The sequence below is a fragment of the Oncorhynchus mykiss genome, chromosome 4 (assembly GCF_013265735.2).
Source record: "Oncorhynchus mykiss isolate Arlee chromosome 4, USDA_OmykA_1.1, whole genome shotgun sequence".
In the NCBI taxonomy this organism is placed as follows: Eukaryota; Metazoa; Chordata; class Actinopteri; order Salmoniformes; family Salmonidae; genus Oncorhynchus; species Oncorhynchus mykiss.
Genome location: NC_048568.1, coordinates 29,990,199 through 30,008,846, shown reverse-complemented (window position 1 = coordinate 30,008,846; position 18,648 = coordinate 29,990,199). Strand labels below are relative to the sequence as shown.

At 41.5% G+C, this 18,648-nt stretch overlaps 1 protein-coding gene across 2 annotated transcripts; it reads left to right on the top strand.

The window, feature by feature from the left end:
* Positions 1-2,291: 2,291 nt before the first annotated feature.
* Positions 2,292-16,152, top strand: LOC110522474 (heme-binding protein 1). Of its 2 annotated transcripts, none has more exons than XM_021600898.2 (5): positions 2,292-2,928; positions 5,867-5,961; positions 8,486-8,612; positions 9,338-9,521; positions 14,162-14,943. In XM_021600898.2, the coding sequence occupies exons 1-5, from the start codon at positions 2,685-2,687 to the stop codon at positions 14,331-14,333; spliced, it is 822 nt and encodes a 273-aa protein (XP_021456573.1). In that variant the 5' UTR covers positions 2,292-2,684; the 3' UTR covers positions 14,334-14,943. The 2 variants fall into 2 exon arrangements, with proteins under 2 accessions (XP_021456573.1, XP_036831978.1); XM_036976083.1 differs by lacking the exon at positions 2,292-2,928 and adding an exon at positions 2,946-3,094 and having other exon boundaries at positions 14,162-16,152.
* The last annotated feature ends 2,496 nt before the right edge of the window (positions 16,153-18,648 follow it).

Genomic DNA, 18,648 nt, shown 5'->3' with positions numbered 1-18,648 from the left:
TCTGGGATCTTTTATTTCAGCTCATGAAACATGAGACCAGCACTTTACATGTTGTGTTAATATTTTTGTTCAGTGTATAATGAATAAGGTGCAAATTCAACATTTGGTTGTGCAACAATTATTAGATTGTTATGTTAGTCTAGCCAGTTATATAAGCTTGTAGTAATAATGACAGAATACAGACCGGGCACGCACCCAGACGCCCTGACCTCCAGGGGACCCACATTGATATGTTAGTCACTCTCACTCCACTATCATTAACATGGCATGAGTCATGGCAAAATCAGTCAAATTGCTGGAAATAAGATTTAAAACTGCAAATATTTCCTTCCACCCAATTGGAAAAAAAATGGGTAGAATTGCATGAATTGTTTTTTTAATAAAAATGCTGCCCGATTTTCTCTCTGCCCGATGGCAAAATGTGTATAACTGTAGGTTTTGCTTTAAAACTGCTAAAATTTAATGAGTAGAATCGCATGAAATGTTTTATAACGTTTGTTACAAAACTCGCTTAGGGCCCCCAAAAGGCTAGTCGGCCCTGGTTGCAAAAGTATTCACCCCCTTAATTTAGGCCAGTCTAAATTAGTTCAGGAGTAAAATTTTGCTTAACAAATCGCATAGTAAGTTACATGGACTCATTCTGTATGAAATAATAGAGGGAAACTTGATTTCTGAATGATTACCCATTCCTCTGTCCCCAATACATACAACGTTTGTAAGGTCCCTCAGTCAAATATTCAATTTGCATATGCTTGACGTTAACAAAGACTGGGGAGTTTTTCAGGATGAAAAGAAACAGGATGGAGCTAAGCACAGGCAAAATCCTAGAAGAAAACCTACTTTAGTCTGCTTTACACCAGACAGTGGGAGAGTAATTCACCTTTCAGCAGGACAATAACCTACAACACACAGCCAAATCTACACCGTAGTTGCTTACCAAGAAGACAGTGAATGCTCCTGAGTGCTTACCAAGAAGACAGTGAATACTCCTGAGTGGCCAAGTTACATTTTTGACTTAAATCTGCTTGAAAATCTATGGTAAGACTTGGAAATTGCTCTCTGGCCATTATCACCAAGACCTTGAAGAATTGTTTTCATAACAATGGGAAAATATTGCACAATCCAGGTGTGCTAAGCTCTAAGAGACTTACCCAAGAAGACTCCCAGCTGTAATTTCTGCCAAAGGTGTTTCTAACATGTATTGTTTCAGGGGGGTGAATACTTACTTATCTAATCAAGGCATATTCATTTCATTTTTCTTTCATCTTGAAAAAACCAATGTTTTTTTCTTTCACTGACATTACTTAGTATTTTGTGTAGATCATTGACAAAACATGACAATCAAATGCATTTTAATCCCACTTTGAAACACAAAATCTGAAGAAATCCAAACAGGGTGAATAGGTATTCAACTGTATATATTAGTTGCCAGAACAACCTGTGGGTCACTTCCACATCCATTTGTTTGTGTAACCCACAAAAAGGTATCTCTATGGAAGCCCATTCCGCCACCATTTTTTTTTAACGGTATCTCTAAATGATAATTTTTGTATCTCAAGATTTGGAGATAGTATCTACATTAAAAGAAAAGAAAATGTGGCAGGAATGAGTTTCCATCATCTCTGATGTAACCGTCCTCATGGCCATGTACTGAAGACCCCTGACCCAATTAAAATAGATCATACTGACGGTTTATCTGGTGCTCAGGGAAGTCAAAATGTGCCCGGACATTAATGAATGAGCTGAAAGGGGAAATATGATTTGATTGATCCATTGATTGACAGAGTGGATTTATAAAATACACTCTGAGCAATTTACTTGTATTTTCAACTGTCATAAACTAAAACAATCTGGATTATTTTCCTACCTGAATCCTTCATAAATGAGAAGTCTCTTTACACACTTTTTTGAACAGAAGGAACACTATTTTCCCCTTGAATTTGCACACTTAAAAAAAAAAAATCGCAAATATATTTACACCAAGGTAATGTCAAAGTTAGTCATGTATATATGTTTTATACATTTAGATGTTTTCTTCACCTATCAGAGAACTACGCCTTTGATCACACCCACATACTGTTCTCCTTCCTCCGCATGAGTTGTCAGTAGTTACACAACCACAAAGTCAAAATCCTGAAAAATACAACTCGCTTTTTGGTCTACATTTAAGGTTAGGGTTGGGCATACAGTTAGCAGTGTGGTTAAGTTTAAATTTGAAGAGGATTTGATTTGAAGAAGATAACATTCAGAAATGGGCGGTGTTTAGCCATTTGTAGCTGTGGTAACTAGTGACGACCCATTGTGTGCCATGTGACCAGAGAGAGCCTTGAAATTAAAACACAAGTAATCACCGCACGGGGAAAGAGACATTCGAAGTTGCTTTATGTGCACAAGAACCCGGTGGTTTTACTAACTATATTATACTTTGTACATCAGTCGTACGTATTTGACAGGCACTGTCGACCTAATGCCGTGGTTGTCATGATTCCTTCGTTTGGTTTGTAAAGTTTTCTGGACTTGCTGGCCAGCTATCAAGCTCACTAGGTCGGCAACATTGTAGCCTGCTGTTATCGCTTCAACAATCTCCCCCCCCCCCCCCCCCCCCCCCCCCCCCCCCCCCCCCCCCCCCGCTGGAGATCTGCGACTGTTGCAAGTAGTTTTTGGGCACTTCTGTCAAAATAACCATGAATGGAGGAGGCTGTCACATGAGTGGCGAAGGAGGTGACAGTCGCGGGGGTGAATCTGGATCAAGACCCACTATCACGCTAGAGGACTTGGATGCCTTCAACGAGGATGACTTCGATTCAGACCTCTGCAGAAGCGGGGGGGCGGATGGGGTAAACGATGCTATGGAAGAAGAGGGTCAGGATCGCCTGTTAAACTACTGGCAGGACATTGGCAGAGAGCATCATGTTCAAATTCCCCAGGGTAAGAGGGGGGGGAGGAGATAGTTGCTCTATGGTCGAAATGCAAGCATGCACACAACGTTTGAATCACTCCTTGCTCCCCTCGCAGACTGACAAACGCCTGGTTTATTCGAACGCTACTTGAACCACTATCCTTTACAGCGTGATGTGTAAGTGGGGAAAACGCCGTAAGTGAAGTCTGTATTTACATGTAAACCATTTTGATTTTAAATCATTTCTGGCCCATTATGGCAGAATATGACTTGGACCAGCAACACAAGATGAACACAATTTCTCATCAAGCATACTAAGTACACATTTCTATTGGCACAGGCACATGTTATTATGTAGTATAATGGACTGTGAACTCAATGTCGTTATGGACAATGTAGGTTAATTGTACAGGTCTGAACTTTGTTCACAACATTAGGGAAAGGGGACAACTCACCCTTTCAGAATCAGCTTTTGAATGAAAAAAAAAAGACCATCAAAGTAAATGGTTAGCTGTGAGAGAAACCGTGACTGAAACTGGCCTGCACTATTCAACCTGTTGTAAGATGGAGAATAACACCTACACATTTAGATGTTATTTAGTGGAATAGACCTAGGCCTACAGGCTAGGTAGTTCAACATTTTAGATATGCAAAAGCCTGTTTGCCCTTTCATAGTCACAAAATGGTGGGTTATAATCAGATTTGAGTGAGTTTGTTTTGTAGCCACAGCTCAGAGCTAAACAGCTGAATGGGCCTAGGTTATTTTGGTTCTAGTGCAGATGGGTACAACATGAGTATTTTACATGCTGACCAGACCACTCGCACGCGTACGCATGTTTATATTTGTCCACCCACACCAGACGCGATCAGGACACGAAGGTTTAACTATCAAAACGAACTCTGAACCAACTATGTTAATTTGGACAGGTCGAAAAGCATTAAACGTTTATGGCAATTTAGCTAGTTAGCTTGCTGTTGCTAGCTTATTTGTCCTGGGATATAAACATTTGGTTTGTTAGCGTAGCTGTTTTCCTCCAATACAGAAAGTAGGTCATAGGCCACATAAGGAAAACAAACAAAAGCGTTCATTTTAGGCTAGTTGATCAGGGAGAGAATGGTGCTTGATTAAAGACTACCTCAAAGTTAATTTGTGTCATTTGGACGCAGGCCAAGGTTCTGCAGTGTACGATAACCCCAAAGCTAATTTGCGTCCAACTTGAGTGTACATTGGATTCTGCAGTGCACAGACCACCCAAAATGGTGGCAAACCTGTCCATCTGACCTAAATTTTCATATCATGTGCTTCCTTAGGGCTCTCATTGCTTCCTAAACTTCAGTCACTCGTCTAAGATAACTCAGTGAGAAAGACTTTGTCAGAAATGTAACATTCAGGCCTCCCGAGTGGCGCAGTGGTCTAAGGCACTGCACTGCAGTGCTAGCTGTGCCACTAGAGATTCTGGGATCGAGTCCAAGCTCTGTCGCAGCTGGCCGCAACCGGAAGGTCCATGGGGCAGCGCAAAATTGGCCCAGCATCCTTCGTGTTAGGGAGTGTTTGGCCAGCAGGGATATCCATGTCTCATCGCGCACTAGCGACTCGTGTAATAAAATATATACAATAAAAAGAAATGTAACATTCAATACACTAGCCTAGTCGAAATCTGTTTTTGAAATTGTCTACTTGTTTTCAAACAGATTTTTCATTTACAGTGCCTTGCGAAAGTATTCGGCCCCCCTTGAACTTTGCGACCACATTTCAGGCTTCAAACATAAAGATATAAAACTGTATTTTTTTGTGAAGAATCAACAACAAGTGGGACACAATTATGAAGTGGAACGACATTTATTGGATATTTCTAACTTTTTTAACAAATCAAAAACTGAAAAATTGGGCGTGCAAAATTATTCAGCCCCCTTAAGTTAATACTTTGTAGCGCCACCTTTTGCTGCGATTACAGCTGTAATTCGCTTGGGGTATGTCTATCAGTTTTGCATATCGAGATACTGACATTTTTTCCCATTCCTCGCAAAACAGCTCGAGCTCAGTGAGGTTGGATGGAGAGCATTTGTGAACAGCAGTTTTCAGTTCTTTCCACAGATTCTCGATTGGATTCAGGTCTGGACTTTGACTTGGCCATTCTAACACCTGGATATGTTTATTTTTGAACCATTCCATTGTAGATTTTGCTTTATGTTTTGGATCATTGTCTTGTTGGAAGACAAATCTCCGTCCCAGACTCAGGTCTTTTGCAGACTACATCAGGTTTTCTTCCAGAATGGTCCTGTATTTGGCTCCATCCATCTTCCCATCAATTTTAACCATCTTCCCTGTCCCTGCTGAAGAAAAGCAGGCCCAAACCATGATGCTGCCACCACCATGTTTGACAGTGGGGAGCTGTGTTCAGCTGTGTTGCTTTTACGCCAAACATAACGTTTTGCATTGTTGCCAAAAAGTTCAATTTTGGTTTCATCTGACCAGAGCACCTTCTTCCACATGTTTGGTGTGTCTCCCAGGTGGCTTGTGGCAAACTTTAAACGACACTTTTTATGGACATCTTTAAGAAATGGCTTTCTTCTTGCCACTCTTCCATAAAGGCCAGATTTGTGCAATATACGACTGATTGTTGTCCTATGGACAGAGTCTCCCACCTCAGCTGTAGATCTCTGCAGTTCATCCAGAGTGATCATGGGCCTCTTGGCTGCATCTCTGATCAGTCTTCTCCTTGTATGAGCTGAAAGTTTAGAGGGACGGCCAGGTCTTGGTAGATTTGCAGTGGTCTGATACTCCTTCCATTTCAATATTATCGCTTGCACAGTGCTCCTTGGGATGCTTAAAGCTTGGGAAATCTTTTTGTATCCAAATCCGGCTTTAAACTTATTCACAACAGTATCTCGGACCTGCCTGGTGTGTTCCTTGTTCTTCATGATGCTCTCTGCGCTTTTAACGGACCTCTCTCTCTTTCCTTCCAGACATGGCCCAGCCCATCCAACAGCTCACCTCAGACACAGAGAGCACGACGGACAGGGAGAAAGTCCCCTTCACACTGATCACATGCAAAGAGAATGTAAGCTAGTCTAGCCCCCTTTGTACTCATTCATTGCTCCCTCTGTCCCCATCACCCAGTAGGAAAAGACGGACTGGCGGACAGGCTTTATCTAGCCTATCTTATATTCTCAGCTTGGTTTCTTGATTTCATTGAGTTTGAGTAAACAGGGAGCATTGTAATTAACAGTATTGATGCAAGCCTTTGAGCATTTTCATTTGAGTTAAAGAAGATGCATATGAATAAATCAATATCTACCACTCTTTTTAAATAGCTCTCTATTGCTTTCTTTATCAATAAATTCCAGGGATTGACATTAGGTGTGAAAGGTAATTGCCCGTCAGGCAAGTCAGAAGTATTTTTTTGGGGGGGGTTACCTAAAATTAGCTACAGTGCAATCGGAAATGATTCAGACCCCTTGACTTTTTCCAAAATGTGTTACATTACAGCCTTATTCTAAAAATGATTTAAATGTTTTTCCCCCCCCTCATCACACAATATCCCATAATGAGAAAACAAAAAGTATTTTGGGGAAATGTTTGAAATGTACTTAAATTATTATGGATGGGGAGCGTCGCTGCGCAGCTATTTTCAGGTCTCTCCAGAGATGTTTGATCGGGTTCAAGTCCGGGCTCTGGCTGGGTCACTCAAGGACATTCAGAGACTTCTCCCCAAGCCAGTCCTGTGTTGGCTTGGCTGTGTGCTTAGTGTTATTGTCCTGTTGGAAGGTGAACCTTCGCCCCAGTCTGAGGTCCTGAGTGCTCTGGAGCAGGTTTTCATCAAGGATCTCTCTCTACTTTGCTCCGTTCATCTTATCCTCGATCCTGACTGGTCTCCCAGTCCCTGCCGCTGAAAAACATCCCCACAGCATGATGCTGGCACCACCATGCCTCACTGTAGGGATAGTGCCAGAGAGTCTCTTGTTTCTCATGGTCTGAGAATCCTTTAGGTGCCTTTTGGCAAATTCCAAGCGGGCTGTTATGTGACTTTTACTGAGAAGTGTCTTCCGTCTGACCATAAAGGCTTGATTGGTGGAGTGCTGCCGAGACGTTTGTCCTTTTGGAAGGTTCTCCAGAGGAACTCTGGAGCTCTGTCAGTGACCATCGGGTTCTTGGTCACCTCCCCTGAAAGGTCAGTTTGGAACGGGCGGCCAGCTCTTGGTGGTTCCAAACTTCTTCCATTTAAGAATGATTGAGGCCACTGTGTTCTTGCGGACCTTCAATGCTGCAGAAATGTTTTGGTACTCTTTCCCAGATCTGTACCTCAACACAATCCTGTCTCGGAGCTCTACGGATAATTCCTTTGACCTCATGGCTTGGTTTTTGCTTTGTCATGCACTGTCAAATGTGGGATCTTTTTATATAGACCGGTGTGTGCTTTTTCAAATCATATCCAATCAATTGAATTTACCACAGGTGGACTCCAAGTTGTTGAAACATCTCAAGAATGATCAATGGAAACAGGATGCACCTGAGCTTAATTTCGAGTCTCATAGCAAAGGGTCTGAATACTTAGTAAATAAGGTTGTTCTGTTTTATTTTTAATACATTTGCAAAAAAAATTAAAAACCTGTTTTCGCTTTGTCATTATGGGGTTTTGTGTGTAGATTGAGGAAAAATGTTTATTTACTCCATTTTAGAATAAGGCTGTAACATAAGAAAATGTGGAAAAAGGGAAGGGGTCTGAATACTTTCTGAATGCACCGTATTTACATGCAGAAATGTCATAAAGTATTGCCTGCCTTTCATCTACACATAGGGGGGCTCAACTTGCCCGACTGGCATAAATGCCATACATTTGCTGTCTTTCATTTAAAAAATGGGGAGGAACCAGAAAGATCAGCTTTGGGCTATTGGAATTCTTTGCAGTTTGGTTGTTTTAAAAACAAGTCTCAGTGCAGTCAAAAATTTGCTTTTTCTGTGTTTTTTTTTTTATATATATTTCCACACCAATGTTGGAATAATACTGTAAAAATGATGACCATGCCCTTTTTGTAAGAGCTGTTTGAAAGAACACCTGACAGAACACTTCAGCCTGTTTTGGTGGGATGGAGTTTCGGCCTGCCTGGTGACATCAACAGACGTTAAATCAATAAGAGAGTTCCAAACCTCTCTGCCAACAACAGTTTTTTCAGTTTTCCCCTCCCCAGTAAGACAACTCCCAGACAGTCCTAGAAAAATTCTTGCTTGAGAAATTGCTCTTAGCTAAGAAGTTGTTTTTGTTTCTTTTTGACCATTTTAATTAAATGCAATCGCAGTAAGGTACTTCATTATTACCCAGAAATTATTTGATATATAGGTAAAAACTGCTGCATTGGACCTTTTTTAAATCATCTTCCCAATGGGGCAACTTCGGGAACAGGCTCAACTAGCATGACTGCTCAGTTCACTTGAGCCAGGCAAAAGGGCAACCTTTAATCTATCCCTGCACTTCTAGCCCTGTCTGTCATTTCTCTCTTTCTCTCATGCTCTCTCTCATTCTTTCCCTCTCTCTGCCACTCGTACCATTTTGTCCATTGTTCTGCCCTATGCATTGTCCTGTGCAGTATGAGAAGAGAGTCTACAACCAAGCCAGCTGGGCATGTATCACTGTGCGAGAGGACACGTACGAGCAGAGCATCTGTGCCGGCTTCATGAAGCTCATGAGATATATCTGCCAGCAGAATACCTCAGGTGAGTGAGCGTAGCAGATAAGGATCCATGTACAGTTGAAGTTTCCGTACACTTATGTTGGAGTCATTAAAACTATTTTTTTTTCATCCACTCCAAATTTCTTTTGAACAAACTATAGTTTGGGCAAGTTGGTTAGGACATCTACTTCGTGCATGACACAAGTAATTTTTCCGACAATTGTTGACAGATTATTTCACTTATTTACTGTATCACAATTCCAGTGGGTCAGAAGTTAAAATACACTAAGTTGACTGCCTTTTAAACGGCTTGGAAAAATCCAGAAAATGATATCATAGCTTTAGAAGCTTCTGATAGGCTTGGAGTTTTAATGACTCCAACCTAAGTGTATGTAAACTTTCAACTTCACTGTATGTATGTTCAAAAATACAAGTTAACATTTTGACCAATCGAATGGTCAAATGAACAGACTACTCTTGGTCAACGAATATTTATTTTTGTTGGGACAGCCCTATTTGTATGTCTTTGTGTTCAGTAAGAAAGAAGTTCGAAGTAGTTTTGCAAGCCAACTTGCGTTTGCACAATGTCTGGAAGTCTATGGGTAACGCTAGTTAGTAACTTCCTTCAAACTGCATGCAGAGACAAATGGTATCCACAAGTTTCTTGGACTCTGGAGAAGTAAATAAAGGGCCTTATTGCCAAAATCCCAAAATAAAGTATCCCTTTGACTTCTGTTTGGGTCCTCCTCATCCCTCTGTGTGTGCCAGGTAACTACCTGGGTATGACCCTTCCCATTGTGACAGTGGTGAGGACTGATGACTCCCGCTCCAGCCTATCCAGAGATGTGACGGTGGCCTACTACTTACCATCCCAACACCAGGACCAACCCCCCACACCCTTTGACCCTGACATCACCATGGAGACATGGCCTGCCACCGTAATCTACAGCAGGTGAGGGGGGTTGTTGACTGGTGTATAAAATCGACCACACAGCCATGCAATATCCATAGACAAACATTGGCAGTAGAATGGCCTTACTGAAGAGCTCAGTGACTTTCAACGTGCCACTGTCATAGGATGCCACCACTGCCACAAGTCAGTTCATAAAATCTCTGCCCTGCTAGAGCTGCCCCGGTCAACGGTAGGTACAGTTATTGTGAAGCTGAAACTTGTAGGAGCAACAACAGCTCATCTGCGAAGTGGTAGGCCACACAAACTCACAGAATAGAAGTGTGTCTGTCCTCTTTTGCAACACTCACTACCAAGTTCCAAACTGCCTCTGGAAGCAACTTCAGCACAATAACTGTTTATCAGGAGCTTCATGAAATGGGTTTCAATGGCCGAGCATTCTGGTTTTGGCGGATGCCGGGAGAACACTACCTGCCCAAATGCATAGTGCCAATTGTAAAGTTTGGAGGAGCAATAATGGTCTGTGGCTGTTTTTCTTGGTTCAGGCTAGGCCCCTTAGTTCCAGTGAAGGGAAATCTTAATGCTACAGCATACAATGACATTCTAGACAATTATGTGCTTCCAACTTTGTGAGAACAGTTTTGGGAAGGCCCTTTCCTGTTTCATCATGACAATGCACAAAGTGAGGTCCTTATAGAAACGGATTGTCGAGATCCGTTTGTGGAAGACGTGGAAGAACTTGACTGGCCTGCACAGAGCCCTGACCTCAACTCCATCAAACAAATTGGGATGAATTGGAACGCCGACTGCAAGCCAGGCCTAATCGGCCAACATCAGTTCTGACCTCACTAATGCTGTTGGAGGTGAATGGAAGCAAGTCCCCGCAGCAATGTTCCAACATCTAGTGGAAACCCTTCCCAGATGAGTGGAGGCTGTTATAGCAGCAAAGGGGGGGACCAACTCCATATTAATGTTCTTGATTTTGGAATGAGATGTTTGACTAGCACATGTCCATATACTTTTGATCATGTAGTGTACACTTAATGTACAACACATTAAGAACACCTTCCTAATATTGAATTGAACCCCCTTTTGCCCTCAGAACAGCCTCAATTCCTTGAGGCATGGACTCTACAAGGTGTCAAGTGTTCCACAGGGATGTTGGCCCATGTTGACTCCAATACTTCCCACAGTTGGCTGGATATCCTTTGGGTGGTGGACCATTCTTGATACACACAGGAAACTGTTGAGCATGAAAAACCCAGCAGCGTTGCAGTTCTTGACACAAACTGGTGCGTCTGGCACCTACTACCATACCCCATTCAAAGACACTTAAATCTTGTGTCTTGCCCATTCACCCTCTGAATGGCACACATACACAATCCATGTTTCAAGGTTTAAAAATCCTTCCTTAAAACCTGTTTGGGCTAGGGGGCAGCATTTTCGCATTTGGATGAAAAGCGTGCCCAGAGTAAACTGCCTGCTACTCAGTCCCAGTTGCTAATATATGCATATTATTAGTAGATTTTGATAGAAACAACTCTGGAGTTTCTAAAACTGTTTGAATGATGTCTGTATAACAGAACTCATATGGCAGGCAAAAACCTGAGAAAAAATCCAACCAGGAAGTGGGAGATCTAAGGTTTTTAGTTTTTCAACTCTTGGCCTATCGAATACACAGGGTCTGTGGGGTCATTTTGCACTTCCTAAGGCTTCCACTAGATGTCAACAGTCTCTTTAGAACCTTGTTTGATGCTTCTACTGTGAAGTGGGGCCGAATGAGAGGGGAATGAGTCCGAGGTCTGGCAGAGAGCCACGAGCTCGTGACGCGCACTCATGTGGAAGTTGCCTCGCGTTCCATTGCTTTTCTACAGACAAAGGAATTCTCCAGTTGGAACATTATTGAAGATTTATGATAAAAACATCCTAAAGATTGATTCTATACATCGTTTGACATGTTTCTACGAACTGTAATATGACTTTTCGTCTGAACTTTTGCCTGGACCTGCCTGCGCGTTCTGAGTTTAGATTGTGTACTGAACGCGCAAACCAAAAGGAGTTATTTGGACATAAATGATGGACTTTATGGAACAAATCAAACATTTATTGTGGAACTGGGATTCCTGAGAGTGCATTCTGATGAAGATCAAAGGGAAGTGAATATTTATAATGCTACAGTGCCTTGCGAAAGTATTCGGCCCTCTTGAACTTTGCGACCTTTTGCCACATTTCAGGCTTCAAACAAAGATATAAAACTGTATTTTTTTGCGAAGAATCAACAACAAGTGGGACACAATCATGAAGTGGAACGACATTTATTGGATATTTCAAACTATTTTAACAAATCAAAAACTGAAATATTGGGCGTGCAAAATTATTCAGCCCCCTTAAGTTAATACTTTGTAGCGCCACCTTTTGCTGCGATTACAGCTGTAAGTCGCTTGGGGTATGTCTCTATCAGTTTTGCACATCGAGAGACTGACATTTTTTCCCATTCCTCCTTGCAAAACAGCTCGAGCTCAGTGAGGTTGGATGGAGAGCATTTGTGAACAGCAGTTTTCAGTTCTTTCCACAGATTCTCGATTGGATTCAGGTCTGGACTTTGACTTGGCCATTCTAACACCTGGATATGTTTTATTTTTGAACCATTCCATTGTAGATTTTGCTTTATGTTTTGGATCATTGTCTTGTTGGAAGACAAATCTCCGTCCCAGTCTCAGGTCTTTTGCAGACTCCATCAGGTTTTCTTCCAGAATGGTCCTGTATTTGGCTCCATCCATCTTCCCATCAATTTTAACAATTTTCCCTGTCCCTGCTGAAGAAAAGCAGGCCCAAACCATGATGCTGCCACCACCATGTTTGACAGTGGGGATGGTGTGTTCAGCTGTGTTGCTTTTACGCCAAACATAACGTTTTGCATTGTTGCCAAAAAGTTCAATTTTGGTTTCATCTGACCAGAGCACCTTCTTCCACATGTTTGGTGTGTCTCCCAGGTGGCTTGTGGCAAACTTTAACCGACACTTTTTATGGATATCTTTAAGAAATGGCTTTCTTCTTGCCACTCTTCCATAAAGGCCAGATTTGTGCAATATACGACTGATTGTTGTCCTATGGACAGAGTCTCCCACCTCAGCTGTAGATCTCTGCAGTTCATCCAGAGTGATCATGGGCCTCTTGGCTGCATCTCTGATCAGTCTTCTCCTTGTATGAGCTGAAAGTTTAGAGGGACGGCCAGGTCTTGGTAGATTTGCAGTGGTCTGATACTCCTTCCATTTCAATATTATCGCTTGCACAGTGCTCCTTGGGATGCTTAAAGCTTGGGAAATCTTTTTGTATCCAAATCCGGCTTTAAACTTCTTCACAACAGTATCTCGGACCTGCCTGGTGTGTTCCTTGTTCTTCATGATGCTCTCTGCGCTTTTAACGGACCTCTGAGACTATCACAGTGCAGGTGCATTTATACGGAGACTTGATTACATCAGGTGGATTGTATTTATCATCATTAGTCATTTAGGTCAACATTGGATCATTCAGAGATCCTCACTGAACTTCTGGAGAGAGTTTGCTGCACTGAAAGTAAAGGGGCTGAATAATTTTGCACGCCCAATTTTTCAGTTTTTGATTTGTTAAAAAAGTTTGAAATATCCAATAAATGTCGTTCCACTTCATGATTGTGTCCCACTTGTTGATTCTTCACAAAAAAATACAGTTTTATATCTTTATGTTTGAAGCCTGAAATGTGGCAAAAGGTCGCAAAGTTCAAGGGGGCCGAATACTTTCGCAAGGCACTGTATTTCTGACTTCTGTTGACTCCAACATGGCGGATATATTTTTGGGTTGTGTTGGTCTCTGAGCGCCGTACTCAGATTATGGCATGGTTTGCTTTTTCCGTAAAGTTTTTTTTTAAAAATCTGACAGCGGTTGCATTAAGTAGATGTGTATCTTTAATTCTGTGAATAACACTTGTATCATTTATCAATTATGAGTATTTCTGTAAATTGATGTGGCTCTGTGCAAATTCACGGGATGTTTGAGGTAAAGGGATGTTTTGGATATAAATATGAACTTGATCGAACAAAACATACATGTATTGTGTAACATGTTGTCCCGGGAGTGTCATCTGATGAATAATATCAAAGGTTAGTGATTAATTTTCCCTATTTCTGCTTTTTGTGACTGCTCTCTTTGGTTGGAAAATCGCTGTATGCTTTCTGTGACTAGTTGCTGACCTAACATAGTGATCTGTTCTGCTTTCGCCGAAAAGCTTTTTTGAAATCGGACACTGTGGTTGGATTAAGGAGAATTTTATCTTTTAAAATGGTGTCTAATACTTGTATGTTTGAGAAATTTGAATTATGAGATTTCTGTTGATTTGAATTTGGAGCCCTGCGATTTCATTGCTAGTGGAACCCCGTTCCTAGACAGGTTAACCTGTCTCCTCCCCTTTAATCTACACTAATTTTTGAAGTGGATTTAACAAGTGACATCAATAAGGGATCATCTGGTCAGTTTGTCATGGAAAGAGTAGGTGTCCTTAATGTTTTGTACACTCGATGTATATTTACAAAAGTAATGTTTCTATTATAATACATGGATACACATTATTATTGCTACGTGATGATGTAATGATTTAAAGTAACTGTGTAACCTTTCATCCATCTCTTTCTCTCTACCCCTGTCAGGTCGTTCAGTGGACCCACTACTGAGACCTCTATCCTAGGGGAGATCCATGCTCTGGGCGAGGTGCTGGACTCTCCACAGCTGTGTGTGAGTGAGTCCTTCATCGTGGCCGGCTATACCAGCCCCGCAGCCGCACACCGACACAACGAAGTCTGGTTCCTGGAGCGCTGCTGAAGTGGCACTACATTATTAACACAAAGTAAACAAATGATAAACACTCATTACTGCGAACCAAATCGAAAGCCTCACACAAACCAAAAATAGCAGAATTTCATAAAATTGGATACAGTTTACGTCAAAGAAACGAGTACACAAGTATTTTAATTGGGCTGTGGTCTCAGGCAGATAATATATAATACAGTTTTTTACGATCACTTTGGCACAATTTCAGAACCAAAACTCAAAACGGTCATCACTTGTAACACAGGCTGTCCCATGTTCAAAACATTGCATTGTGCATTCATATATTTAATGAAATCTTGCACTTGCAAAATCATTATTTCAAATAACAAATTTATCATGAAATACCGTAGGAACATTAATTTAGATCACCCACACACAAGATAGTGAAACTATGTAGTTGGTCATACAAACATATTGTAGTACAAAATGTGATACATGTACCATAATGAAATATGTAAATACATCACTAAAATAACTAGTAGAGCGAATACTACAGACACAGTGGAATCATTGAACAAAGAGACATTTATTGATGAAATACAATAGTCACAACAGGTTTCTTTGAATCAAAGCAAAAATAATTAGCTACAAAAAAAATGAGAAACTACAGTAAAACATCAACTGCAGTATTCCTCACCTGGCTTACTGTAAAAAGCTAAACAAAGGATTGATTACTGTACTTCTATATTTCCATCAAACCTGTCTTGTGGGTTTGGCCACAGGTTCTCATCCACATCACAATGGATGTTTTCATTAGCCAAACATCTTGGGAAGAATCTTCGGGCATGGCGAATACAGGCCTGACACAGGTTAGCCGTGATGTCATTGCATGCGTCATCCATGGCCTGGAGAAGGGTGGCTTATTCATGAGGGCACCTATCCTATACCTTCCACCACCATGTGGAGAAAAATTCCTCAATTGGGTTAAGGAGAGAATGGGGGTAAGTACAGGGTGGTAAATTGTGGTTGGGCCTGAAACCATGCTTGCACCATTTGAGCATGGTGGAACCTGACATTATCCAACACAATGACATAGGTCATGCCATCAGCTCTACAGACCTGATTTAGCTCATAAAGAAAGGTTACAAGGAGAGCTGCATTATATGATCCAATACGAGGTCTGTGTCCCACCACACCATCTTCTGATATAGCAGCACAAATGGTGACGTTGGCCCCATGTTGTCCAGGTACTTGGATGGTTGACCACTGGCCAATGACTGACCTCTCCTCCTTGTCTTGGCCAGGTTGAAGCCTGCCTCATCCAAAAAGAGGAATTTGTGATGGTTTTTGTTAGCATCCAGCTCCATCACCCTCTAAAAAGTCATTTGGAAAGATAATTACTGATTACAATGATGTAGATTTTTGGGGGTTATTTTTCACAACAGGCATCTTGAAACTGAACATACTCGGTCCTCAGTTGCTTCACTCTGTCTGCATTTTTTTCAAAAGGCACATGGTATAGCTGGTTTAGAGACACCTGGTGCCTTTTCAGCATGCGGCTTCCACACTTTTCAACTTATGGCTTCCACATTGTTGAACATTGTCCAAGATGTGCTGCTGATTTCTGTAAGACGAATATCATTTCTGGCCAGAACCAAATTGACCACAGCCCGCTCTTATTGGTCAGTCAGAATTTTGCTTCTGCCTCCCCTATTTGGCCTAGTCTCAATTCTGCAGGGAACGTTACAGTAAGACATTACAGTAAGACAGGTAGGCCAGTTGAACAAGTTCTCATTTCCAACTGCGACCTGGCCAAGATAAAGCAAAGCAGTGCCACAAAAAACAACAGAGTTACACATAAACAAACGTACAGTCAATAACACAATAGAAAAATCTATGTACAGTGTGTGCAAATGTAGAAGAGTAGGGAGGTAAGGCAATAAATAGGCCATAATGCTAAATTGTAATTATTTTGCGTCTAACACTGGAGTGATAGATGTGCAAGTAGAGCTGGTCACATTACATACTCTGTGGTACACATTGGCATGCAGTATACAGTCATTTGACAATTGAGAGTAGCCTAATGTTTAGTGCATGCTGAAAACTTACTGGTTCTAATTGCAGAAAGTTCTGATGATTGAGGCCACGGTTGATCTTCTGAGGTTTGGTTGAGTCATTGTAGCTGCCTCAGTCATTGTCCTGCCATGAGTTACGTCATGGTCTAGAACTATTGCTCGGATTTCATTGGACACTTTGCTGTTGTTGCCACTGTCTTGGTCCGTGGCCTTGTCCTCTACCACGTTTCCCCCACACCTCCTCAAACGAGGCCCACGACAAGCACACCTTCTGAGTAGTGGTCCCCTGCCATTCCTTTGACCACCACGTCTTCCTCGTCTTCTTCCTCCCACTGCTTGACCTCTATTGTGACCTGGATCACCTGCCAGCTCCATGTTATCTCTGTTGTAGGTGGATACCATTCATTTCACTATATACCTGTACCACAATGTGAAATGAATCATCAGTATTGGAAAAGCAATTACAAGGGCCTGCATACACTCACCGGACACATTATTAGGTACACCTGTGTGTTAACGCAAATCACCTGCTCCTCCGAACAGTGAATCATGTGGCTGCCTGCAACTTAGTATATAGCGTGTATAGAGTAGAGAGCTTTAGTTGTTCGACCAAACATTAGAACGGGCAAGATGCGTAATCTAAGCAACTTTGGCCGTGGTATGATTGTTGGTGCCACATGGTGATTCCAGCATCTCAGAAACAGCTGCCCTCCTGGGATTTTTATGCACTACAGTCTAGAGTTTACAGAGAATGGTGCGATAAACAAAACACATTCAGTGAGCGGCAGTTCAGTGGGAAAAAACACCAATCTAAAAACATGGTCTGGAAAAGTGGTACATGGGACCATAGAGACTGTGTCTTATAAAGAATGATGATGAAATATTACATCCATAGATAATGTAGTCCAATTGGTTCATGTTCCAAGGTAATTGGTGTCAATGGATCTCGTTATCCTGAAACTTTCATGATCTAAACATGTAATATTGTTTGTCAGTTTCCATAAAACTCATTGAGTAGTTGTATCAATTGATAGTTAGATCATTGTAATGAAATGAATAGGCAGTCATCTCAGATGTAATGTGTGAATTGCATTTTGAAATGGTAGTACTTTAAGTTGTCATTTTGAACAGGTGATTTTAGTTCAATGAACAAATGATCTTAGCTTTGTGTATTGTATCCAAGCAATTGGAAAAAGTGTTAGATTTAAAAATGTGCATTTTGATCATCGGTTGTGAGTTGTCTAGAGTTTTGAAAAATGACATCAAGGTTCTGAAATTAGTGCCAAAGGGATTGCAACAAACTAATATATAATACTATTTGCCATTTAGCAGATGCTTTTATCCATGACCCTTGGTGTTGTAAGCCCCTTGCTCTACTGACTGAGCTACACAGGACTGCAATATGTGTCTCTCCAAATTTCGACAGCTTTCTCATCACATCAGTATGTCAATTTACTTTACTGTATTACATTTAGTTTTACAGGGACAGTTCACATTAAGTGCCTGTTTTTAGCCGGCCGGCTAATTTAACTGCAGTCCCTGGGAAGGATATTAAACACAATTTAAGATGACAAGCACACAATGAGCACATGCAGTGCAGCACAGAGTACAACAGGACAAGGAAACGTATGACAAGCACACAATGAGCACATGCAGCACAGAGTACAACAGGACAAGGAAACATATGACAAGCACTCAATGAGCACATGCAGCGCAGCACAGAGTACAACAGGACAAGGAAACGTATGACAAGCAGACAGACGGAGCGTGTAGTATCGTTAAGACCGAGGTATTTCACAAGAGTTCAGCTCAGGAGCTCATGGTTTCTAAGGATGTTGCATTTCAGGCTATTGTCAGTGGGTGTTCATCAGCTTGGTGCCAGTCTGTTACTGTGTGTCGGCCATATTGTTGGGCAAGGCAACAGTTTTCAGTTGTTAGATACACGAGTGGTTGTACATAGCGTACCTACTATGCTGTGTGGGTGGAATATGGTGCTTTCATCATTGTAACCTCTCTGGGATAGGCGGGACGCTTGCGTCCCACTTGGCCAATAGCCAGGGAAAATGCAGAGCCCCAAATTCAAATGAAATAATAATATAAAACTTTTACTTGTAAGATACCAAATTAAAGCTACACTCGTGAATCCAGCCAACATGTCAGATTTCAAAAAGGCTTTTCGGCAAAAGCATAAGATGCTATTATCTGATGATAGCACAGCCGTAAACAGAGAGAGTAGCATATTTCAACCCTGCAGGCGCGACACAAAACACAGAAATAAAAATATAATTCAT